This window comes from Pyxicephalus adspersus, chromosome 9 (genome assembly GCF_032062135.1).
Source record: "Pyxicephalus adspersus chromosome 9, UCB_Pads_2.0, whole genome shotgun sequence".
Lineage (NCBI taxonomy): Eukaryota > Metazoa > Chordata > Amphibia > Anura > Pyxicephalidae > Pyxicephalus > Pyxicephalus adspersus.
In genome coordinates, this window is record NC_092866.1 from 8,734,798 (window position 1) to 8,758,832 (window position 24,035).

Below are 24,035 nucleotides of genomic sequence, written 5' to 3' on the forward strand. Positions count from 1 at the left end.
GGAAAACGACGCTGGAATCCTTACCTCCATGGTCCCGCTGGATGTGCACAGCGGGACCATGGAGGTAAGGATGTGACAAAATTACGGGGTTAACCATCCTAGCCATTTTTTTTTGCCCGTACGAAGGTCAGGCATACCGGCTAGGTGGTTAAAAACTTATTTCTGAACAGTTTGTAACTATATCAAAAATATTTTATTTATTATTATTAAACACGATTTATATAGCGCCAACAAATTACGCAGTGCTGTACATTAAATAGGGGCAAATGACAGACAGATACAGACATTGACACAGGAGAAGGCCGAGGACCCTACTCCGAAGAGCTTAAAATTTAGGAGGTGGGGGGAAGTATCACAGAATAGGAGGGGAGATATGTAGTGGTGGGAAGTAGTGAGGGTTCAGGAGACAGAAAAAGATGGGTAGGCAAGTTTGAAAAAATGGGTTTTGAGTGCTCTTTAAAATGAGCAGAAAGTAGCAGCAAGTTGAATAGAATGGAAGACCATTCCAGAGAGTTAGGGCAGCTCTGGAAAAGTCTTGGAGCCGTGCATGTGATGAGGTTATGAGTGAGAAAGTCAGTGGTAGGTCATCGGAGGAGCGGAGAGAGCGGCTGGGGGAGTATTTTGTACCCAGGTTGGAAAGGTAAGTGGGACAATAACTGTGAAGGCAAAGCACAGGAGCTTGAATTTGATTCTAAGGTGAAATGGAAGCCGATAAAGAGAACTGCAAAGAGATGCAGCAGAAGTGGAGTGGTGGCAAGGATGGATGAGTCTGGCTGCAGCGTTCATAATAGATTGTAGATATACTGTATATTAGACTGTAAATATAATATCCTCTTGTTGCTCTTGAATAAATTCCAGGTAGTTAGTAAATAACACAAATAATTGGAGTTATTTATTTTTTAAGCTATAAAAAGAAATGTACGGGAAGCTGTTTTGATATCAACCTTTATCTACACATTCTTGTATAGCAGCACTAGCAGCCAAACCAGTTCTGCAGCACTGTATGTGTGCATGCTTACTGATGGCTCATTGAGTTAGTATAGGGATGATCTCATTGATTTGTCAATGTCAAGTCAGCAAACTGAGGGTGTGTCTGGTCCTGCTAAAGTGCCGTCATACCGACACTACTACCAGACAACACTGCCAGGTCATAGATTGGTGGGGTTTTATAGTTCAACAGTACAATGTGGTTTTCATCTTCCCCGCCGACGGATTAGTCTTTGATGGAATATCGCCACAATGACAAGGTTATCAGCTGCTCAGTCTTTCTGTTAAAAAGTTTCCAGTAGACCGTGGTTGCTTTATAGCGCTGCCTTCCCTTTTAAAGAGATTACAGGACTGTGGGTATATATATATATATATATATATATATATATATATATATATTCACACAAAAAAGGAAAACATCGCAGCCACCACCTCTAAGGGTTTGTAGACTGCAATATATTGCCTTTTTTGGGGGGTGGATACACTTTGGGCTCTATTTATAAAACAAGACATTCCCTCAAACATTCTCTGGTGGGAATCAATTACTGGTATTGAAATGCATAAACCTGAAAGTTTCCCCCTCATGAATGTTTAAGAAAATGTCAGATTCCCTGTTTTATAAATAGATCCCTTTAAATCCTACACCTGGGACTACGAGGACTCACCAGTCCTGCTAGTACATGCAGAATAACATTATCACTGTGACAGCCATTTCATTCCAGTTGATTTTTTTCTGTGGGACTTCAAAGCTCCATAATTATACCGTGTGTTGTGCAGGTAGCAGTTATCCCCTCTGGCAAGTCTCTTCCCTGTTCCTTTCGTTAAATCTCGTTCTACCAGATGTAATATAGCAATTAGAACATTTGTTTTCTCCTGAGTAATTGCCAGAGTACAATTAGGTATTTCTTTAATTATAGGGTAATTAAACCTTTTAGGTTTTTTATAAAGCTGGTAATCAGCACGATGCCAGCAAAGTGCCGTTATTTCAGCAGAATGAGCACTGTTGAAGTGACCCTAATCATAAAAGAGGTGATCTGCCAACTTTTTTTATTTTAATAATCTCCAGTTCATTAATGAACTGCTGATCATTATCTTATTAATAAAGTGGCAAGATCAGCACTTTGCATGTCTGCAGATGGTGTCCCTCCCTTTTTTTACATACCAAATGCCAGAGGCCAGTCTTATTGCCATGTGTGATTAAAATGCATGGGCCACCAAAGCACCCTTACTTATCTCAAGTGGAGATTTTTGATTGCCACTTCAGGGTAATAACTGTACAATAATCAAAACTCTGATTGCAACTGTACACTGCAACTGTAAGATTGTAATCTTCTTGCTGTATTATAATTCTTGTGTTAATAAAGCGGAATTAAAGCCATGTGCCATGTTCCATTGCAGGGTGCTGCCATCTTCCTTCTCTTCTTATGAAAGACGATTTTCAGCCACCTTTATTGGCTTTGCCAAGATGGGGTAACAGGAGTTATTTAATCCCTGGCACATGCAAGGGAAGCTGGGATTGCCATGTTTTCCTGGAAACCAAAGCTGACGCTGTGCATGTGCAGCTCCGCTTGGTCGCCAGAAACTCGGAGTGGACATCACCTGTCCCTTCCTGGAATAAAGACCTCCTGTTCAATTATTTTGCAAAGTTGCAATTGTTGTTTTTTTTTCAAAATTGAAGAAAAGACTGTTTTGTGATCGCAACTTCTTTATGAATGGGCCCCTTACTGTCTCACCAGGGCAAACCAAAGTAATATACAATCTGACATTATTGTCTTATTATTGTTTTCCCCAAATTTTATTATGAGACCCAGGAAGATGGACGGTAAGCAGAGGATCATGTTCTGCAGTGGGATACAATTTTCCTTTCCCTTGTGTTATATAAAGCCAGTTCTTTTTGTTTAGGATGATGTTGAAAAGGGTTAACTTTACTTTTGGGAAAATGTCTTTTCCCTTCCTATCCCAGAGATGTAGCAAAATGTTAAAGGAAATCTACCAAAGTGAGAGGCTTTCCCTGCTTAGACATTCATTTCCAGAATAGGTATTCCCCTCACCTCTTGTTCTGGGGCAACTTTAAAACATTTCCTTCACCTTCTTTCTTATTGGCTATGGTTACAGTACAAGCAGAGGAGTGAGTGTTTCTAATGGGGACAATAAAACCCTGAGAGGGACTAACTTTTCCCCACTTTGTTTATAAGATTAAAAAGGGTTGTGTTTCACTCAAGTGCTAACAAGGATCAAGTAGACTGGAGGAGAGAGAGAAGTGAGGAATGATGCTTGAAAAATGGGGTCCTCCCCTGGCCTGCCAGACAGCAATGTGTTGTGCAAAGTTTAGTAAATTCCAGGATTTAATGAAATGGACAGAAATACAAATCTTTGACAGGGAAAACTGCCTCTTCACATGTGTTTCCATTGTGTATTTTGCTTTTGCCCAGAATTCACCTCCAGCCATGTGTTTTAACACAAAACTTTCATTCAGCCATCTGGAGAAAGTTCTGTGCTTGTTCCGCTCATTTCCAATCTGGAAATGATAAAGATGATAATTTTGAGATGAATAAATAGTTCAGACATGTTTGGCAGTGTTTGTTTAATAATTGTTTAATTGAATGGCTTTAAAGCTGCATTAATAAGTTTAGAAGGTTTTCCTTTTCTGTTTAAGTGTATCTCTAACCAAAACTTTTTTGTTAGATTGGGCAAAGGTTACAACACCTCTCAGATTTTATTTCTATCCTGGGCTGGATTAGAGAAATTTTCCTTCGTTGTCCGTTAAGGGACAGGAATGTAAGAAATCTTTTCAATGGAGCCTCTATTTACGAAAAAGCATGATAATACTAATCCTCTCCTCCTATCCACCTGCTAAATACACATTTTAAATACAAACTGTTCTGTTTGCTAAAAGATTTGTAAATATGTCCAGTCAGTATTGTATATCAACAGAACTCTTCCACAATCATTTTTATTACACAGTATATATATAGCACCGACATATTACCCAGCACTGTACATAGTCATGTCACTAGCTGTCCCTCAAAGGAGCTCACAATCTAATGTCCCTACCATAGTCAAATGTCATTACCACAGTCTAAGGTCAATTTGAGGGGAAGCCAATTAACCTTACTGCATGTTTTTGGAATGTGGGAGGAAACCGGAATACCTGGAGGAACACAAACCTGCAAACTCCATGCAGATAGTGTCCTGTCCGAGATTCAAACCTGGGACCCAGCGCTGCAAAGGCCAGAGTGCTAACCACTGAGCCACCGTGCTGCCTAATTCATTAGCAGGGTAACATCAATACTTATAGTAAAAGAATTGCTGCTTTCTCTCTCACCTGCCAGTTCTTTGAAATGATCAGTCTATTTGTCTGCTTGTTCATAGACATGCTTTAGTTACTCAAATGCTAGGCATCCCCCTCTGTTGACTGGTACAAAGTTAGGATACCCATCTTGCATTCTCCATCGCTGTATTTTTTCTTTTTTTTTCCCTTAACAGCCTTCAGCCCTGCGCACAATTAAAGGGTGCTGATGTGATACCAGAAAATTCTGCCTGACAAATTCTAAGCTTTCTCTAGCAATAGCCAGGAACTTCAGAAAGACAAAAATATAGACACAAGGCACCTAGGGATCAGGTCTTTGAAACTTGTGGTTGTAAGCAGAACACGTACCCTTTGTTATTTGAGCAGGGATTTAGGTTTCCTTATATTTAGTTTTATATTGATAACGTAGGCCTTTCAGTTAATGTGTATATAGTATGCAGTGTCCTCCTCTGCCCCTTTTAGCTGGGCGCACCACCTGCCACTTTTCAGTAACCACCTGGCTGTTTTTGGGTGGTTACTGAAGAGTTGGGCCACAACACAGGAAACTTCAATTTTTTCCCACCTGGCTTAAAAAAATGCCCTGGTTTAAACTGTCCTTGATTTCCAGTGGAGTAACTTTGCTCGGGCTGGGGTGAGATGTTAGTAGTTGTCATGCAAGGGAAGGCATTTCTATAGTCATGAGACTGTAACTTTGTAGCAGGATCGGTGTCATAAATTTGTGAACACAGAGTTAATAAAATTGTGCCATCTCAGAGTTGTCATCTCAGTTCACAAAGTTGATGCCGAACAAAGATGGCTACATTCTTCCGGAAAGCAAAGCAAATGAGAGATATGTTTGTGGTCTCCGTGAAAGGTAATACATATCTGAAAATGTTACTTTACCGTTTACAAGGAATGCTGCATTTAACATTAAAAAAATGTGGCTACGTCCACATCAATTATTTATGCTGTATTATATGAATATGTTGGTGCCGATTGTGTACAAGGTCAGTATTTCATTTATTTAGTGTTTATCCTCCTTCTCTGTTTCAGATCCCTTTCTGCTCTGTCCGCCTATCACAGTGGTGTGATCGCCCCTATGAAAATCCGTACAGAAGCTCCTGGGAACTTGCTGCTTTATGGAGGCAGCCCCACTCGTAGTGAGAAGGAACAAGTGTCTATCAGTTCATTTTATTACAAGGAGAGGGTATGTAATCCTTGTATGTATTCTATCTATACATTCACAATTTCTGCTGGACAAAGTACATAATGTAGGAGCTAAAACCTTCCCTGTGCCAGCCTCTTTATCTGTCATCGATCTTTCAGGAATCAAATCTTCTTCACTGAATGAACTGCAATTCATAAAGAGGCATTGCACATAGCTGCTTATGAAAGACTATAAGCTGTAAATGTGATTTTACTACACTATGTCCTCTTTTACTTAAATCTGTTCTTACCAATATATGCATATCATATTGCTGTAAACAAAGGTTATGCCTCCTAAAATCTTGCTCTATTTTAGCCCTTTTCCCAGAACAATCTAACTTCTTCATTGTTGTAAAGCAAGAAGACCTTGCTTCTTTTTTATGTAATTGGGTGACTGAATATGTCAAACAAAAGCAGAAGGCAAAGAGTAAAATGAAGATTTACTTATAGGGCGGTTGGCAGTCTGATGACTACAGCCTGCTACTTGCCTTTATCACACCTTCCAATGATCAGTGCGGTCCTGATTCTGTCATTCAGTGCTGGGTTGTGTTATGTAGTAGCAGAGCCAGCATAAGGATATATGGCAGCTAAGGTTGTCACCTTGGGCTACTGCAACGATAGCGCCTCACATCCAGGACCTTCTCTTTGCTTACTGATGTCCCTGTATGCAAGGTGGCAAGGCAATCTGGCACCTGGCAATGTACTACAGCGGACACAGGCAGGGTGATTTTGCCTGATGGTCACCATCTAACCCTTCGAGATGCAGCAGTAGACATAGAGAATACACAAAGATAAGTGACCTCTAAACACTGATTTTGGAGGACTTTTTAATTCCCACTGACAGCAACTACAGGGCACTTTCCTCCGGCTGTCACAGGTGATGAGGCTCCCAATGATGGTTCAAAGATATAAAGTACTGGAGCATAGGGGGGCTTAGAAGCAACATTACTTGTCAACAAAGAACTAAATTCAAGAACACAACGTACACTGGCTTAATTATTCAGACTTTAGAATATATATCCACATTGAAAAAAAAAAACGTAAAAACCTCACCCAACATTAAAAAAAGCACCACATAATTGATTTACCTTTCCGTCCATTTTTCGTGCTTTTCTTAAGTCAAATTAACAACCAGATGGAAAAAGGTCCCTTATCAGTACATTGAAAAAAAGAAAAAGTTCCCGGAGTCATGTGATCAGTAAGAAAGAAGGTGGTGGTTTACTACACGGGTGTACAATCTCTGCATTGTCATCATATTTCTTCCAAAACCTTCAATTTCGTCACTTTACAAAAAAATGTGTTTGGAAATCTGAAATTGAATTTTGTTAAATTATTTCTAATGAGTTGGTTATAGAAGGGGGTGTTGATATTTATAATTAACCATAACTAATTGATACAGATCTTTACCTAGCCTGATTGTGTACAATTAACTTGAAACATTGCCAAGGTAAACTGGTACCATGAAAACCGTTTGGGAGAGGATATAACTGAGCATCAATGGCCAATCAGACAATTTCTAGCCATTTTCTTGATGATTTTTTTTCTTTTTGTCCCTTTTCTCTCTTTCTCTCTCTCCCCCTCTCCCTCTCCCGTATCTTCTCCTCACTTTGCTTCCTTTCCTCATCTGATTGCGCAGACATCCCCGCTGTCTGCACGCCGGCGCTGGTCCATCCAAGTGATTAACGACTTCCCGGTATTGTGCCCTCTGCCGAGTTACTCACCTTTGTTCCCTGCACATCTCTATGAATAGTCAGAGACCCCAAGATTACAATTCTGCGCCTGATAAAATAACAAAGTCCATTCAGTGGTAATGGTTTGTAAGGAACTCACTTGCTGTCCATACAATTCCTACCTAATATTATGGTTCAGAAATATAAACTATTTTAATTGACAACAAAACTTCAAAATTTTAGAAAAATGCTATTTTGCCTCAGTAATTGATTTTCCACTAGGGAATTAGAAACTGTTGACTAGTTTTGTTAAAACCACAAAGGCTTGCCTTCAGAGCAAAGTCCTAGCCTCCTAAATTATCATGGAGGGCACTCTCGGGGGACAAAGACATAGGACCATCCAGTGTTCTCCCCCAAAAAAATTTTAAGCTGGGTGGGAAGAAGCTGTAGGCAGGTGGTGGCCTCTTTATTGTGACCCAACTCCTCAGTAACCACCCAAAAACAGCCAGGGGGGTTACTGAAAACTGCTAGGTAGTGCGCCCAGCTAAAATGGACGGGGGAGAACACTGGGACTATCCAAAAGATAGGCTTTTCTAACCAAGTATGGGAATAGCAGACCTTTTGTGGTCACTTCTCTTGTGCATGACGTTTTCTTTACTTTAAGGAGCCCTGAATAGGTAAAGTGACAGGGCTTCTTGATAACCAATGCCAGCCATCAACACTTTCTCACCACCAAGCCAAGACTGATCGTTTGACCCAATGCAAACCAGCAGCATGCAACAGTGGCCAACAGAACTGTACACATATTATAGTTTAGAGACTTGAGTTATATTGATCTTGGGTTCTCTGTCTAGCGATCACTATTTTTTGTCCACAACCTAATATATATCGGGAATGTTACATCTCACACCTCTTCTAAGATCCACTTCCCCTCTTCTGCTTTGCATAGTCTATTGAAACGCCTGTGTTGTTTATGCTGGATGTTTGCACTCTCTTGCCTCGACTTCTTGCTCGCTGTTGTCTTTATTTTTGGCCCCACTTTTCGGATTCTTGTTTTTTTCTTTTTCTCCAGTCCCTTCTTTAATTTTCCCACTCGTTGTGCCTGTAAAGTGTCTGACTGGCTCTTCTGTGCAACCACTGGTGACTGCTCACAGACTTTGCGCAGGTGGGGTGTAATCTGTCGGGTGGACACACAAGGTGTAATTCTGGAGTATACACTTGGTGTAATCTGGGAGGAAAAATAGCATGATAACTTGGAAGTGGTTTAAGGGGTTTGGTTAAGTTTTGATTTCCTTGTGAACTTTTACAATGCAAGGTAAGTTTTGGACTACTGGTATATAGTTTGTATAATGCAGTTAGCTTCAGCTGAACTCTTGCCATTTTTTTCTTTTTTTGTTATGGTAATGAAGGGTCAGAACCTGTGACAGGTTTTTATTGCCAAACCTGGAAGTGAACTAGTACACACACCTATAGCAAAATATAGATGCTCTAGATTATATCATCTGCAATCCATATCCTTTCCCAGTCTAACAATTTTCAGACCAAATGAAGAAAGCTTTTCTTAACACTGAAACATGTTAGAATCTACTACTACGATTAAAATGAAGATGAGGATTTTCTCTCCAATAGAGACGTAATCAATTTTAAAGACTTTTCGGACTTAAGGCACTAATTATGAACTGTATCGCACATTTTTCAAGTTGAAAATATAATTTAGTATGTAATTAAAAATTCAAAGATATGTTAGCTGTTACAGAAACATTAGTTATACATTCAATCTTACACAGAGTTCAACATGTTTCACAACATAAGCTTTCTCAGGACAGATGAGACTGGTTTCATATAAGTGGCAAATCCAAATGTATGCTGTTTTTATGCCTAGCCATGTATTCAAAGCTTACTAATTATACAGCTTTATAGTTCACAAAATCCTCCAAAGAAAGCCTGAATGTTATTGTTTGGTCTATATTTTAACCTGGCAGCACCATGGCTGGCTTCATAAAAATTGTAAAAGAGCCATTGATATATGTGCATGTGGTATTTTTGAAATAGAAATTGGTGTCAAAGCTCCAAGCTATATGCAAGTTTCCATAAGCTTGTAAACTTGCTTGTAAAATGATGTAATATTGTAGTATGTGCTTGGTCAGATGGTGAAAACAGTGCTGGATCAGCAAGCTTTATAAAAGGTTTTATAGGATAGCGAAGATTATTACCAAAAGCTAGTCCACGGCTGGAAATGTGGACAAGGAAGTAGTCTTGAATCTGTAAGCGTCACATGAAATAAAGCTGGTTGAAAAGTTTTCATTCTGTCGTTATTTGGGAGTCAGATGGTACTAAATTGCTTGAGAAAGAAAGTTGTAGGGAAGGGAGAAGCATGTGAGGAGGTGATCCCAGTGAAGAACAGGTAAAGCGTGTATGCATAGTGAAAATCAGTGAGGATTTAAGGAAGGCGTAGTTGGTTTTCCATGGATTATTGATCTTTATTCTTTGTCACTGGCAGCAGATAGGACATTCAGTACAGATGCTCCTCACTTAACGACCAGGTTTGGTTTCAATTACCTGGTCATTAGGTGAATTGGTCATTAAAGCAGACAACCCTTTTATAAAAACGTCAAAATGTATTCATTCACTTAATTATTTAAGTGCAACACCCTTTTTAAAAAAAAAAAATAGGGTGCAGCACCACCCTATTCTGTCTTTATCACTGCGGCAAAAAGGGAGCACAAAGCCTCCCGGGTTACCTATGTCACACATCCCGGGAGGCTCTGGTTGATCCCCTCTTAGATCGGGCATGTGCAGAAAGAGGCTTTTCTTTAATGGGAGGGGAAAAATGCTGATTTCAGACATGCGCAGTGCGAGATTGAGTAAGGTGTGAAGAAGAACCCTGAAGAAGACTAAAGAAGATGGCAGCGCCCAACGCCTCTGGGCCGAAGATGGATACCGAGGTGACATGGGACCCAATTGAAGAAATCTCCTGATTGATTGACGGATCTGCTGGATAAAAGGTAAGTGTGATTTTTTTTTTTACTTTAGTTCTGCTTTAAGTAAAGAACCAGTCTGCAGAGCTGTGTGCATGCAGCATGCATCAGTGGCAGGTTCCAGTGGCTGGAGGATGGAGGGAAAAGCCACGCTACTGTACAGTTCTAGTATAGTGTACCTGTCAAAGAGCCGGTTGAAAGTGTAAGCCAGTGTTCGGTTAGGAATACCTATATTACAAAAATGCAGTCTAGCAGCACAATCCACTTATACGTCTACAATAAATGTATGTAGTCCATTGTCCAGCAGAGCAAGTGTAATCGTCAAAATGTTCCCCGTGGCACTGATCTCAGGCCAAGACACATCCATTTGTTACAGAAAAAACTAAGGTGATGTCTGTCCAACTTCTGTATCCTAGAAATCTCGCCGGTGGAAATCTAAAAGAGAGACTAGTGACTCCAGCTCCCGACCAATCAAAGCAGCTGGAAAAGTGATCATACAAGATATTTCCTGTCTGCTAACTGTACACAAAGCTTTGGGAGAAATGTACATGTGAGTATTGTGATTACACAGTGCAGAACCCATTTAGGAGAGGGATTATGGAGATGTTGCCTAAAGTAACCAATCAGGCTTTTGCATTTTTTTTTCACCATGTTTTAATGGTATTTCTTGGGTAGTCGGTTTACTGTAGCTCCCTGCTCTGATAGCCTGTAAACGACAAACCCACTTACAAGATGCTAAATGAAAGCAGACTTTTATATTTTGTTGAATGAGCAGGCTTAGGACAGGTAACCGCATTGCTTAAAGTGAATCAGTGTATATAACCATCATTTTTTTTTTTGTTTTATCCTGTTCAGATTGAATCGTGGTGACCTCCAGGAGATGTGTCAGAAGAATGCAGCTTCAGCTCTCAGTGTTGGTCGCAGAGATTTGGTACAGGTAAGCCCAGAATCTATTGAGTGATTTATTTCAGGAAGCTATGTACTGCACTACCAGCCCCTCCCATCAGTCATGATCTCCCTATATTACATAGAGAAGCATGGAAACCCAGTAATGACATCATTACTAAAGTAAGGTATACAATAAAAATGGAATGGCCAAAGTTATATGTTCTTTTTCAAGATTAAACTTTGGCCAAAATAATAAAATATTATAAAATGTTTCTATAATAAACATATTCACTGCTGTAAACTATTTATGCTTTAATACATGTTCTCAATACACATTTTGAAAAAGAAAGTATATCAAATGCAGTATGTGCATATATCAAGGTCACCTCACCATCAGCTTGAGCTTATACCCATCTTTCTTCTCTTCTTTAGGTCTGGGCCTTAGCTGCTGCTGCAAATGATATCTGTTTGACCCCCAAGTCTGACCCTGATGTTGAAACCCCCTGGGCACATCACCCATTCGGTCGACAGCTGCTAGAATCACTGTGAGTTTGTATTTTAGGGGATTTTGAAATGATAAAGCAATAGAACATGGCTCTGAAAGTGTTTTTGTTATATCTGTTTGACAAATAATATCTATTGATCTTATAAGATAAAAATGTAAACAGATACCTTCCTGTGCTGACTGTATGTTTAAATAATCCCCAGTCCTCTGGAAAACACCTTCCATGTTATGGAGATTTGCTATAGTCCTGTCCTAGGGTGACAGCAGTGCTCCTTCATAGATACAGTGAATAAGTTACCCCTTCCCCAGACGAAGAAGTGTAATGCTAGCAGAATCTCTAATTGAGAAAATGGGAGAAAAATAAAAAACAAATGCAGTCACCACATCTAAGTACTGTTAGGCTGTATTTGTTTTTAGGCCTAGATATGTTTTAGGAATAAAATACTTAGCAGCATAACATCGTGACTCATCTGTGTCTTGTCATCACATAAATCCTCTCTCTTCCAACAGGCTGACCCACTACTGCCACTTACATGATGTTCAGACCTTGGCCATGCTGTGCAGCATGTTTGATGCCCATCTTCAACCTCAAGGCAACGGTGTTTCCTGCCACCCATTCCCTTCCCGATCAAATCACAGCCGATACGTAAGACTCCTGCTCTCCTCTTTCAGTCCTATACATTGGTAGAGATGCCAGTACTCATTGTGCTTTGTATGTTTTCAGCCCAGTTTTACTTCTTCTGGCTCTGGGTCCAGCATGTCTGATCCAGGCTTTGGTACCGGAGGCTGGAGTGGTGGTAAGTTTTCTGCTTATCTATCCAAGTAAGGCTGATGTGGTAGCGAGGTGCTGCTCAGAAGAAATAATGGAAGGTGATAAAAGGGAAAGGGACAGGTTCTCTTTATAGGGACCTTCTCGCCCTCCCACTTAACCTACTTCCCTATTGATTAGTTATCTTGAAGAGCACTACAAAGTACCTATTTTGTAATGGTATGGTGTACTTATTTAATTGCTGAAATGGTTTCTACATTTGTCAATTCCATAATGATTATATGAAAGCCAAGGTAGTGGTAGCTTTATCAGCCAGGAGAAGAGTGGCACTCCAGTAGAGCCTACAATACACTAGTAAATTACCACCAATATCTTTTATTGGGTAGAGAAATTCATGACTGAAAGTATAGTGGGATTAAATTTTTTTTTTTTTTTTTTTTTTTGTGGTGGACTTTAGTTTCAACATAATAATACTCCTAACAATATCACAGTCCCTACACAAGCCCTTCAAATGTAGGTTAAAGGAGTACTAATGGCTCAAAAAAATGTGAGAAGTGTCCTTTATTTCTTTTATGATATACTTCAAATAGGCGGACAAGATGGCGACCATGCAGCACCATGGGGCGACGCTTCCCCTGATGAATATCGGTACGGTAATATAAACTATGTGGACCCTCGGGAGCGGGAGAAAGAACAGCATGACAAAAATAAAAGGTAATTCTATTAAACAGAAGGAGAGATGGGGGTGTATCTATTAAGAGAGATACCACGGAGGGAAATTCAGCATTTAGTAAAAGTTTTAGTAAACAGTTCCAAATTTCATTGAAGGTGTAGTAGACTGTTAAAGGGACATTCCAGAAATCAACTATGGAGAGGAAATAACATATTAAGGACTTCAGAAATCAGCAAAGAAAGTGGAGTAGTAATATTGGAGAATTGGAGAGAGCATGTAGATACTGACAGCCATTGCAACCAATCTCATTACTCAAATGGATAAAAAGCCTGCCCTTTGAAAGCATTGTCAATTTAAACACATCACATACTTGAAAGGTTTCACTCCAACATTGCTAAGCTGCTTGTAGAGGTAAAAGCAAACCTGCAGAGTACATACATGTACATTGGGTTTTCCCCCGGGAACCCCTGCAAACTAGGATAATCAGTTATGGAAATCTTGTCTGCGGCTCTGGCCTGCCCCCTTCATCCCTTGTTATTATTCTAACGTCTCATTAGTCAAATTTGATCTTGCTGCGTTTAGTTTCAAGCTTTCTCACTGTAGCTGCATTCAAGCTTTCTCACTGTAGCTTTTTTACAATGACATTTTATTCCTACACAGAATTTTGGACCCAGCAAACACGCAGCAGTTTGATGACTTTAAGAAGTGTTACGGGGAGATCTTGTATCGTTGGGGCCTGCAGGAGAAAAGGGCAGAAGTTCTAAAATTTGTCTCAAGCCCTCCGGAACCACATCGTGGTATTGGTAAGTGTCACTGGAAAACAAGTTCAAACATCACTAAAGGACTACAAAAAATCTGAACTTAGAGAAACTAATACTTTAGGAGTTCATTTATAAAGCAGTAACATGGCTTGTAAATAAGGAAGGTTAATTATGTAAAGACTAAAGAACAGGAATCAATGTGTCTCCCTATCATGATTACACACAGGCAGTTGATTTATTTAAAAGGAACTCCAGCTACCAATGTCTCCTCCTCTGTCTTTCACCTGCCTATCTCCTCCCTACCTCTCTGTACTCCCTTCTCCTTTTTCACACGTTTCCCCTCTCTATTTCCCTTTCTGCTACCCCCACTCACAACCTCACTTTCTCTATCTACCCCGCTCTTTCTTTCTTCCCTCCTCTTTTTTGTCTTCCCCATTTTCCTCTTTCTTTTTCTATGTCTCTTCTTCCTTTTACTAAACTTAGTTCCTTCCCCCTCACTTACTTTTCCTTGTGTAAAAAGAAATCATTACAGATGTGTAAAAATTATTTTTAAAGCAGAATATCAAATAAAATTTTTATGTTCTAAGTGGGCTTCTAGGATTCTATAAATTGGGTTTCAACAATTGATTAGGATCTGAGGATATGTAGGAATTTTGAGTGTAGTTGCATTTTTAAAATCAATGATATCTCCTTAATCTTTTCTTTTTATCTTTTTTTTTTTTTTCAGAATTTGGTATTTATTGTAGCCACTGCCGTAGTGAGGTTCGGGGAACACAGTGCGCCATCTGCAAGGGATTCACCTTCCAGTGTGCTATCTGCCATGTCTCTGTTCGGGGTTCCTCAAATTTCTGCCTCAGTTGTGGGCATGGTGGACATACAGCACATATGTTGGAATGGTTCAGCAACCAGGAGGTTTGCCCAACAGGGTGTGGGTGCCATTGTCTTTTGGAGAGCACGTTCTAAAAGCTTATGCTGCCGTATAGTGAGCTTTTCACAAGACTATTTCTTGTCATCATGACACATTCACAATGGTGCCACTTTCTGAGGACTGATCTTAAGTGATACTTTTTTATTGACACAAACTAGATTTTAAGAACAGCACCCACGTGCACCTTTCCAGGTCTGGGTTAATGCTGCCTAATCTAGAGGTAATGACTAAGATTGTCTGACTTCAAGTTTTGAAGGCCGTATTTTAAATCAATGTCATTTTAACCCTTTGTACAGAGAATGGGTTAAAAGGGGGCACTGCATTTATTTAAGTTGCCAGTGCGGGGGTTGTACAGATGCCAACATGTAAGTCCATTTATTGTTCTGCATATGGATTTAATTGGCATTATTGTTATGTTTCTGATTCAATGCTAGAGGCTGCTGTCTCTAAGCTCCAGTAAGGGGTTCCAGTTCTGAGACGGACACTTGTGTGATACTGAAAGGATGTGGTTTTCCTCAGAACTACCAAAATTTAGGCAACAGCATTCTCCACCAACGAGATCCACAGGCAGCATCCAACAAGATTGTTTTCTTAAGTCTGAACTCCACGCACATGTCTAAATACAGAGAGAAATCACATTTATGGAAACTTTTTTTTTACCTCTCATTTAATTTGTATTTCAGTCCATCCATCCATTTCTAAGATTTATACAGCTCTCCATAGCACAGCCCGATCTGGCAGGGCAGAAGACCTGATTTTTTTGCACTGCAGTTAAGGAACACTTCAGGTCTTGTCCCACTTTCAGCATGACTGGAGGAAGAAGTGGAAGGTTTATGAGCCTAATATTCTGACACTCTTGTTTCTTGTTAGCACATGAGCACTGACTGGTTTCATGTTCTGCTGCTTCTTCTACCGGTCTGCTATACGGGTAACTGCAAAATGCCAATATCAAATCATATTCAGGTACCACTGTAAAAAATCTTTTTAGGTAAGCTAGGCACTTTCAAATGGCAATCAATATCAGTGACATTAAAATTGATTGTTGTCCCAAAGCCCATGGGGATCTGTAGTAATCACTGTTATAATGGCCATTTTTTTGCTTTGGATATGACAGTGCTTAGGACTTCCATATTCCATTGTATCATAATATGCATTGCTGTATGGCTCTTATTATCTAGTTTTTAGTTTGCCCTAAGTGCAATGGGTTACACACTAAATGAATAATGTGCTAATTCAATCAGGTGGTATGTTCTTACTTTAAAAAATTATTTAGAGGGTACGTTTTTACCCCAAGGGCAAGCTGTAGGGTCTAAGCGTTTGCTGCTATGGATAGCTGGAGTTAAGGGAGTGAGATTGCCACTCGGTAGCCATTGTGTGTGAATTTAGGATCTGGAAGGTCACTTTGCATGTCCTGCTACTGATCAGACGCAAAACATACCTTCAAAAAGTTGGTCCTGGAACCAATGCACAGAGATGGATTACTTTGAACACTCCAAACCACTAACATTTAATAAACCTCCAATAATGTCACTTTAATGCTTGTCATATACTGGTTGATGTTTCTAATAGATTCAATTTTAGATTTAATATAAACATGGAATCAAACCCATCATTCTGAGAACCTTGGTGGGAGAAGCTTCCTCTGAGAATAACTCAGAGCAGGTCAGAGCAACCGTTGGGTAAAGATTCATAGAAGCATGGTAGTAACCACATAAAATATTAATATCCTTGGGTATTGGTCATTGACCAGTGTTTGGCCGGCACAAGAGGCATTATGTGACCTATAAATCAAGAAATGCCTCTCCACAATTATTTTCTATGCAGTCCCACAGCACAGCTATGGCGAAGTAGCCATGCTTTAAAATAATTCTCATGCACAAGGTTAAGGCTTTCTTTTACCTACCTTCTTGTATTAATACAGAATCAATCGATGGGCTATGTTCTTCTCAAACAATGATCTATCTGATAAAATTGCTGCTTTGGTGTTTTCACCGCTGCCTTGTTAACTCATTGCACTGTCATGGTCATGTCCTGCCAACAAAATGATCACCTTTGTGATGTCACCAATTCTCAGTAAGCTGATTGGTTGCATCACCAACAAAACACCTGTAACATGATATGTAAAATGATATATTGACTTTAATATTAAACTACCTCATTCTATCATTCATCTTGTTCACTGAAGGTTTTTTTACACTGCCATTTCCTGTTGTTTTCAAACCAATGATTATGTCAGTACTGCCAGGGTGATACAAAACCAAACAAGATCATTTGTACTTCATTTTTTGGATTTGCCTGGCTGTCAAATATAGCAAAATTGTGAAAAAAATGTTTGAATTGAGAGGAATTCTGGGCAGTCAACCACCATCAAGGCACCACAATATTCTACCAATACTTGCACCAAGTGAGTGCAAAGTGACCTAGATAACCGTTATTGGAAGGTATATTAGCACATTCTGTGGTCTGATTGGCCAACTTTGTTGCTTTTCTATGTATTTTTCATAAGTGTCATGTAAGAAAGCTCTTTTTGCATCCGTGTGTTATATGTACATAGCTTGTTTATTTAAAAAGAGAAAACTAAATGTGAAGAATAAAGTAAAGAAGTTGCATAATTCTTGAATGTATGCTCCAAACTACAAAAATTATAAAATAAAAAAAGTGTCTCCACCCTTGAATAAACATGAAATATTACATTCAAATGTAGTGTTACCTTTTTGAGCCAGCAGGTGGAGTCTTTGCTTATTTTTATGTAGTTACAGGCATGTGGTTTTTTTCTGACCTGTTTACAGAATTCAATATCTTAAGCTGCAATTTACAAAGTGAATAAAGTCAGAGTTGTGACTTTTATCCTCCATATAGCTTCTTCCGAGGTTTCAAAGTTCCAAGCAAGCAGCTGTGCTGTCTAGGTAAGCCAAGCAATCAAATATTTCTTCTCTCTCACCTGGAATATTTTTACCTGTTTTGTACTGGGTTCTGCTTTAACCTCAGCATTGTTCAAGAGCCAGGTTGGTGTCTGTTACTTAGTCCTAGGACAGTGCTGCTGACTCACACGTTACTTCCTTGCATGCAAAAAAGGTAATTTCAGCGCTGTGAGCCAGATCTTATTACCTCCACCTGATACACACCATCACTCTTCAATGTGTTTCTATCTCTGTTTGCTGTGTCTCTAGTACACACACATCTGACCAATGAAGATATTAAGTATGTCTTCTTGTCACATCAATGTTTATTTGGTGTGCGGGGGCACCTAGATTGAGTCGCCTCCTTTCATATTTTTTGATTTTTAGTCAAGAGAGGTTAGTGGTTTTTGGAGGCAAATTATTTTTTCATCCACGTTAAAGAGTCAACACTTTTTAGAGTCAATGAAGCACCTCCTTGAAGAGCCCATGGTTTTAAATGAGTCGGCTGACTGATTGCCTAGCATTGCAAGAAGGCGACACTGCATGTCCAATGAGCGAATCTGACTGCCCTGGCCAAACATATAATTACAAACCTGACATTAATTTATGGCTCCTGCTGCTTGTAAGGGTGCTCATGATGGACAGGAGGCACTAACCACTGCAATTTAGCAAAATCGAAAGATTTATTTTTCCACAAACTGGACGATTGTGGAGGAATTTTGCCATTTCTGGGCAATGTATTACAATCAATAGTGAGGTGGAAAGATGTTTAAATTGACTTGAGCTTTAAAAAGAAAAAAAAACACAAAGCACATAAGAAACACTGGCTTTGCCCAACATCCCCCACTTCTTTTTGGGACTAGTAGGGGGCATATGGCTACGTATACGTCAGATGATTCTCGTTCATCCATCGTTCAGTCTTTTGTCGTTGTAAAGGATCATGAAAGATCTTTTCCAACAACAATTGTTGCACGTGTGTACCCAGACTTACTCTTCTGGTAATTGGTAAAAGCTATGTTGAGTCCTTATTCCACCATTCTGCAAAATTGTGCATGTGCAGTTTTTGTGAAATATGAATGTTGAAAAAAAAAACGTAAAGCTAAACCACATTTACTAATCATTAACAAACATTAAGGGTACTTGGAATACATTTACAGTCATTAAGGAATTCTTGGTAATCATTAACAGCCATAATGAGTCACTTAGTAATAATCATCTTCACTGTTCATTACAGGATCAAGTTTCAGTGCTTTGGAGGTCTAGAAATCCAGATTTCAAGATGGAGGAGACACCCCGGTAGCCTAATACATGATTGTAACACAGGGCTGGGTGGCCTGCAAAATATTTCATATGCAATCCAAATGTTTGGAATCCAGCTGCCCCTGTTTTGTTCTATTGCAGAATAGCAAAGGGAGGGTGAAAACCCTTCTCAAACCCTGCAGTTCCAGTAAGTGGTTCCGTTACTGAACAATTATTTATACATCCATAGTAAGTAAATGAAACTAACAGGGAATTTGTAAATAGTTTGTAATTCTAATGTTATTGAGTTGATATAGTTCTTGTATAGTAATATTTATAGATAGATTTTTAACTCCCTGAAACACGTTGGCTAGCTCATTGCCATCAAAAAAAGCTTCATGCTTTGCTACTTTTGGTTGAATGTTCACCATACCTATGTCTTTTCCTTTGTTTATTCCTAGCATTAAAAACTTGGCAGAGGTTGTAACATTTCCATTCACCGCTGGCTGAATGGTGTTTAATGTGCCTGGTTTCCATCATTTGCACCCCGTGGTGATGTAGGCATCATAAGAGAGAACAAAAGCACTCAGGCCATCTACACTCTGCAAAAATCATTTTTGAAAAACATATTTTACTTTCAACACAATTACATCACCTTTGTAATTCATGGATTTCTCTAGAATAAAACTGGAGTTGGGCTTCGGGTTTAGAGTCCTTGCCAAGGGGTTTTTTCTTTGCATCAAACTTCTTTTCTCCCTATACAAGACAATAGGATACCAAAACCCCAGAAGTTTGAAGCATTACAGGAAAAAAGTGCAGCTTTAAAAAAGGTCGAATGAACCAATCAAATGAACCAATCAAATGAACCAATCAATGATCTGCAAATAATCTTAGAAGCGGGAAATTGATGTCAAATGTAATCTGCCTCCACATAGGTTGGAAGCAAGCTGCATTTGCTCATCAACACAAGCCATCCACTCCGGCTTTTATATTGTATTGTGTCTGTTGTTCAATATTGAAACCCTTGTCTACTACAGATAAATATGTCAGTTAAGAAATCACTCATTTTTTTAAAATTAAACATAAAAAATATTTTATTAATAGTCAAAAACAGATTATGTCACACATCCAAACCAGTTCATGTAAAAAAAAAATGTAAAAATTCCAAAAACACAAACACAGCAATAAAGTTTTCACTGAGAAGTGGCACTTTTAGTCTCCATGTCTGCAATGCATTCTGGGATATAAAGATGTCTTCTGCTAGTAGATATTACTTTTCCAGCTACTTAAATATCTACTTATCTCTATTTAGCTTTCCTAAAACTGATTCAGGTCTCTATAATACCTAGGGATTCTACAGTATATACTAGGGATGTCCACAACACTTATTATCCTGCTAATTTATTGCCTGAAATCCACGTAATATTCCATTTAATAGGATGTTCCAGTCAATATTATTTACCAGTGTGTCCCTGGTTTCAGCTCTACCTGGTCTCTGAGACCCATGCAGCTTAGCCACCAGCAATGCATCGGGAGTGGGAGGTTGATTGAAGTTAATTGCTCCTTTGACGTTGTCTTGTTTCCTATATAGCTGTTCAATACATTAGATTGTAAGCCCCTTTGAGGGACAGTTAGTGACATGACTAAGGACTTGGTACGAGGCTATGTAATATGTCGGCACTATATTAATACTGTATAATATTAGATACCCAATTCAATGTTAGAAACAGAAAATAGCCATTGGCACAGGGCTAAGTAAGTCAATGTCTTTGTGCATTGATAGTATTTGCCCAAACTGATATCTGCTTTAGAAGACATCAGCTGGTGTGTTTGGGGTGGCCATAAATGCAATGCAGGCAGCGACTTCTGAAGGATTTGGAGTGGCAGGATTGGGAGGCACCCATCACTGGAGACATGCTGAAAGGAAAAAAAAAACATGGTCATTGGTTTTTCACACTTCATTTTTTAATTATGGGGTATATAAGTTTTAAAGTTTTAGATAGGAAAGCCCAGGACTGACAGAACACTTGTGGTTGGTCAATGCTGTTGCCTAGAGTTTTGCTTCACATATCTAGCTATGTTGTCTTTTCAAACAATTTCAAGTACTGGTTTGACAGTATTGTCTTTGTGATCATCTCACATTCCCTGACTTCAACTCAATTATGGGGAGTTTTAACAATAAAAGTTTGCTATGGGAACATAGCAATTGTTTGAGGAGACAATGCTGAAATGTTGACACTCCAAATACTGTATTGCCAAAGGTTGTAGAGACCTGACCATCAACCCTATTGTTGGACATTCCATTCCAAAAACAAGAGTAGCCTGTCTGTACAACTTTCTTTAATCCCTAATAATACCAAAACAATCATTATGGATTGTTTTGTGTGTCATTTACTGAGGGTCTGTATGGGGCAATATTAAAGATTCTCCCTGTGCAAAAGGTTGCCCACCAACCTTTTTTTTTGGTCAAGTACTGTTGGATGAGAAGACCAGGTCACACTTGGTGCTCCTCCCAAAAGTATTTTGTATGGTTTGGGTCAAATATTAATATTGCATGAGAAGACATTGTAATTTTGGTGTTCCATTCATCTTAAAAGCATTCCCTTTTGGGTCCCTCTACCCTGTGCACAGGTACGTAGTGGAACAGAAAAGGGCCTTTAAAAACTGTTACCACAAGGTTGGAAGAACAATTGTGTAAGAGTTCTTGGTATGCCGGAAACATTAACATTACTCTTTATTGTGATCACCTGAACCTATTATTCATCATATTTTGACGGTCAGGGGTCTGCAAACTTTTGTCTATACCAGCAGTTGCCAACCGGTTGTCCACGAGAACATTTTGGTGGTCTGTGGCGCTGGCACTGGACCATGTCCCCTGTACGGATCGGAGGCTCAGGGCGGTGGGTGGGTTGTGTTTCTGGACCTGCGTTGGGAGAGTGGGTGGGTTCTGGCATCATGAATTCACTATGAAGGAAGTCTCTTCCCCTTTGAGGGACATCCAGCTACCCCGCGCATGCGCGATCCGGAGCCGATAAATTTAGTGGTCCGTGGGTTCAAAAAGGTTGACCACTGGTCTATACCATATATCTCTTAAATGTCCCACCTTTGGAAGCAAGGTCCCCTTTTCTACCATTCATGCTCTGATAAAATTTGTATATTTTCCTAAATAAGGATGCCCTTCCTTCTTTCCCTGCCAAGAAAGTAAAAATGTGTGCAAATGTTCTCTAATAATTCTGCATAGCATTATACCTTACCTTGTACTTCCAACCTGTGGATCCTCTACAGGGCTCTGGGGTGGATGCTGCCTCAAGACCCGTATTAGCTGGGTGAGCTGCAGCAGGCTTAGCTCAGAGGTCGGCCTCGCTCGGCATCTGCGGCGGTAACGCAACCATGGAGGCGTGCCCAGAAACAAAGAGAATCTCCTCATGTTTATGCCCTTCAGCTGCAATGCCTGTTTATTGCCATAGCAGGAGGCATACTGGGAAAAAAAACAAGAAATCTTCAATTGTATTAACTTAATAACCTCATTTATGTTCCTCTTTTTTGGGCAAACAGAGAATTTCAAACTCTTGCAAAACTTCCTCTTTGACCTCCCCGGGGATTATGATTATTATTAAAGTGTCTTTTGTTAGAATTGTCTGTGTAACTTCACAGCAGCCAATGAGATTCTGACATGCACAGAAAAGCAGAGTTTGATAGGTCTGTGGGGCAACACGGACCGCTTTTCAGGAAGACATTGTAGTAAATGAGTCAAGTGAAAAATCATTTCAAATGTTAGATTTCATAACATGACTCGTAAAATGTAAGTTGCCTTTAATATACATAGCATGAAATAATTCTTGTTTTACATTTAAGTAAGTGATGTACAAAGTAAAGCCAAAACGCAGTTAACATTTTTACATTTTTCTGTTTAGAAAAAGATTATATAAAGCATAGGAATAAAAAACTGAACCCCCACCATGGTGTTTATATGTTTTCACCCAATCCCTATAATTACCAATTGGCTGAAAAGCTTGGTTTGCATGTGAAGGTGAGAATATATAATATAATTACAGGTATCAACCCCAGACATTTAGCAGAATATGCTGTTTATTAAAAGATATCTTTATCCCCAATCTACACTTTTAAACTCTTTAAAAATTATACCACACCTTAAAAATTCTGATTGGCCCGGAAACATAAATTTTCTTGTTCAATTATTAATTGATATTATCAATCAATTATTGCCATATAAATTATTAAAGATTCATCCTGATGATTCATTTAAAATATACATAAAAAAGTAAACCAATTTTATTGGTCCGTTCACTTGTATTGAGTGCTGCATGGATATGGACACGTATGGTGCATTAGGGCAGTTCTTTTATTGCCTTCCAATGGAAGACAAGAGCTAGACAGGGTGTATTGGGGTACCCTTCGAAATAAATGTCCCCACATTGCACTAATAGAAAGACGCGTGCTGCTATGCATTATGGTAATGCAAATATGTAAACAGGCTTTTATAGAATCTTCCTAAGAATTATTTTTGGTTCCATCTGTCTTGTGGTATTCATTTATCTATTTCTTCCATTACCTGCAAGTTCTTTATTTTGTGAATGTTTGGTAAATCTTTGTTGGGTTGGTTGAGAAAAAGCCCCTTCCATGACTAGTCTTATGCACTTTGTGGCTTAAAGTTCCAGCACACCATGCCAATCTTGTAGCTCGTCCATAGCTTGAAGTCATATACCATACCCCCGTATACAAAAAAACATAGATAAATACTCACAGGAAGAAAAGTAGCCATTACGCAGACCCTGGTAAGCGCAGGAAACAGTCAGTACCTCTGCTTCGTGTTACTCCCTGCACCACCCTACCCCTCGGCCTTTATAGTGCGCCCCCTCCTTCCCAAACTTCTGTCCGTCTGAGTGTCGGGTGTCCCTGTGATCTCAGCCAGTCTCGGGTTCTATTTGTGTCACTCACATTACACTGTCATACAGATTACTGAATGAATCTTATGAATTAAACACCAAGGCGTGTTTCCTCACCACACCTTACATCTGTCACCATCCTTGTCACTTTTGCATCCTTTGTACACAGCCCCATTATGGTGCTTTAATAATATAAAATCATAGGTGAAAATTCTACTCTCAAAAGCACCTCCCATGTGTTTTGGAAAAGCTATGATTTACATGCAATTGGTTTTATTATAAGAAATTGTATATTGGTTCTTGATTTAGGACTATATGGATATATAGGAGGCCTT

The 24,035-nt window shown here is 39.3% G+C and overlaps 1 protein-coding gene and 1 long non-coding RNA gene across 5 annotated transcripts in view; one reads left to right on the top strand and one right to left on the bottom strand.

The window, feature by feature from the left end:
• The window catches only part of WDR59 (WD repeat domain 59), a 42,090-nt gene extending 24,743 nt beyond the window's left edge, over positions 1 to 17,347 (top strand). For 2 of the 4 annotated variants that reach the window (XM_072422497.1, XM_072422499.1), the window contains exons 18-27: positions 5,330 to 5,483; positions 7,119 to 7,175; positions 10,547 to 10,680; positions 10,986 to 11,067; positions 11,451 to 11,563; positions 12,034 to 12,169; positions 12,248 to 12,320; positions 12,883 to 13,006; positions 13,626 to 13,768; positions 14,454 to 17,347. In XM_072422497.1, coding sequence (XP_072278598.1) covers positions 5,330 to 5,483; positions 7,119 to 7,175; positions 10,547 to 10,680; positions 10,986 to 11,067; positions 11,451 to 11,563; positions 12,034 to 12,169; positions 12,248 to 12,320; positions 12,883 to 13,006; positions 13,626 to 13,768; positions 14,454 to 14,689 — 1,252 coding nt within the window. In that variant the 3' untranslated portion in view covers positions 14,690 to 17,347. The remainder of the gene's footprint in view (positions 1 to 5,329; positions 5,484 to 7,118; positions 7,176 to 10,546; positions 10,681 to 10,985; positions 11,068 to 11,450; positions 11,564 to 12,033; positions 12,170 to 12,247; positions 12,321 to 12,882; positions 13,007 to 13,625; positions 13,769 to 14,453) is intronic. The other 2 variants (XM_072422500.1, XM_072422501.1) reach the window with 1 other exon arrangement.
• A 2,511-nt stretch (positions 17,348 to 19,858) lies between these two features.
• On the bottom strand, positions 19,859 to 22,476 carry LOC140338101 (uncharacterized). Its single transcript, XR_011922183.1, has 2 exons — positions 22,048 to 22,476; positions 19,859 to 20,710 (listed from the first exon to the last, which is right to left on the bottom strand). It is a non-coding gene; the product is annotated as an uncharacterized lncRNA (long non-coding RNA).
• Between the last annotated feature and the right edge of the window lie 1,559 nt (positions 22,477 to 24,035).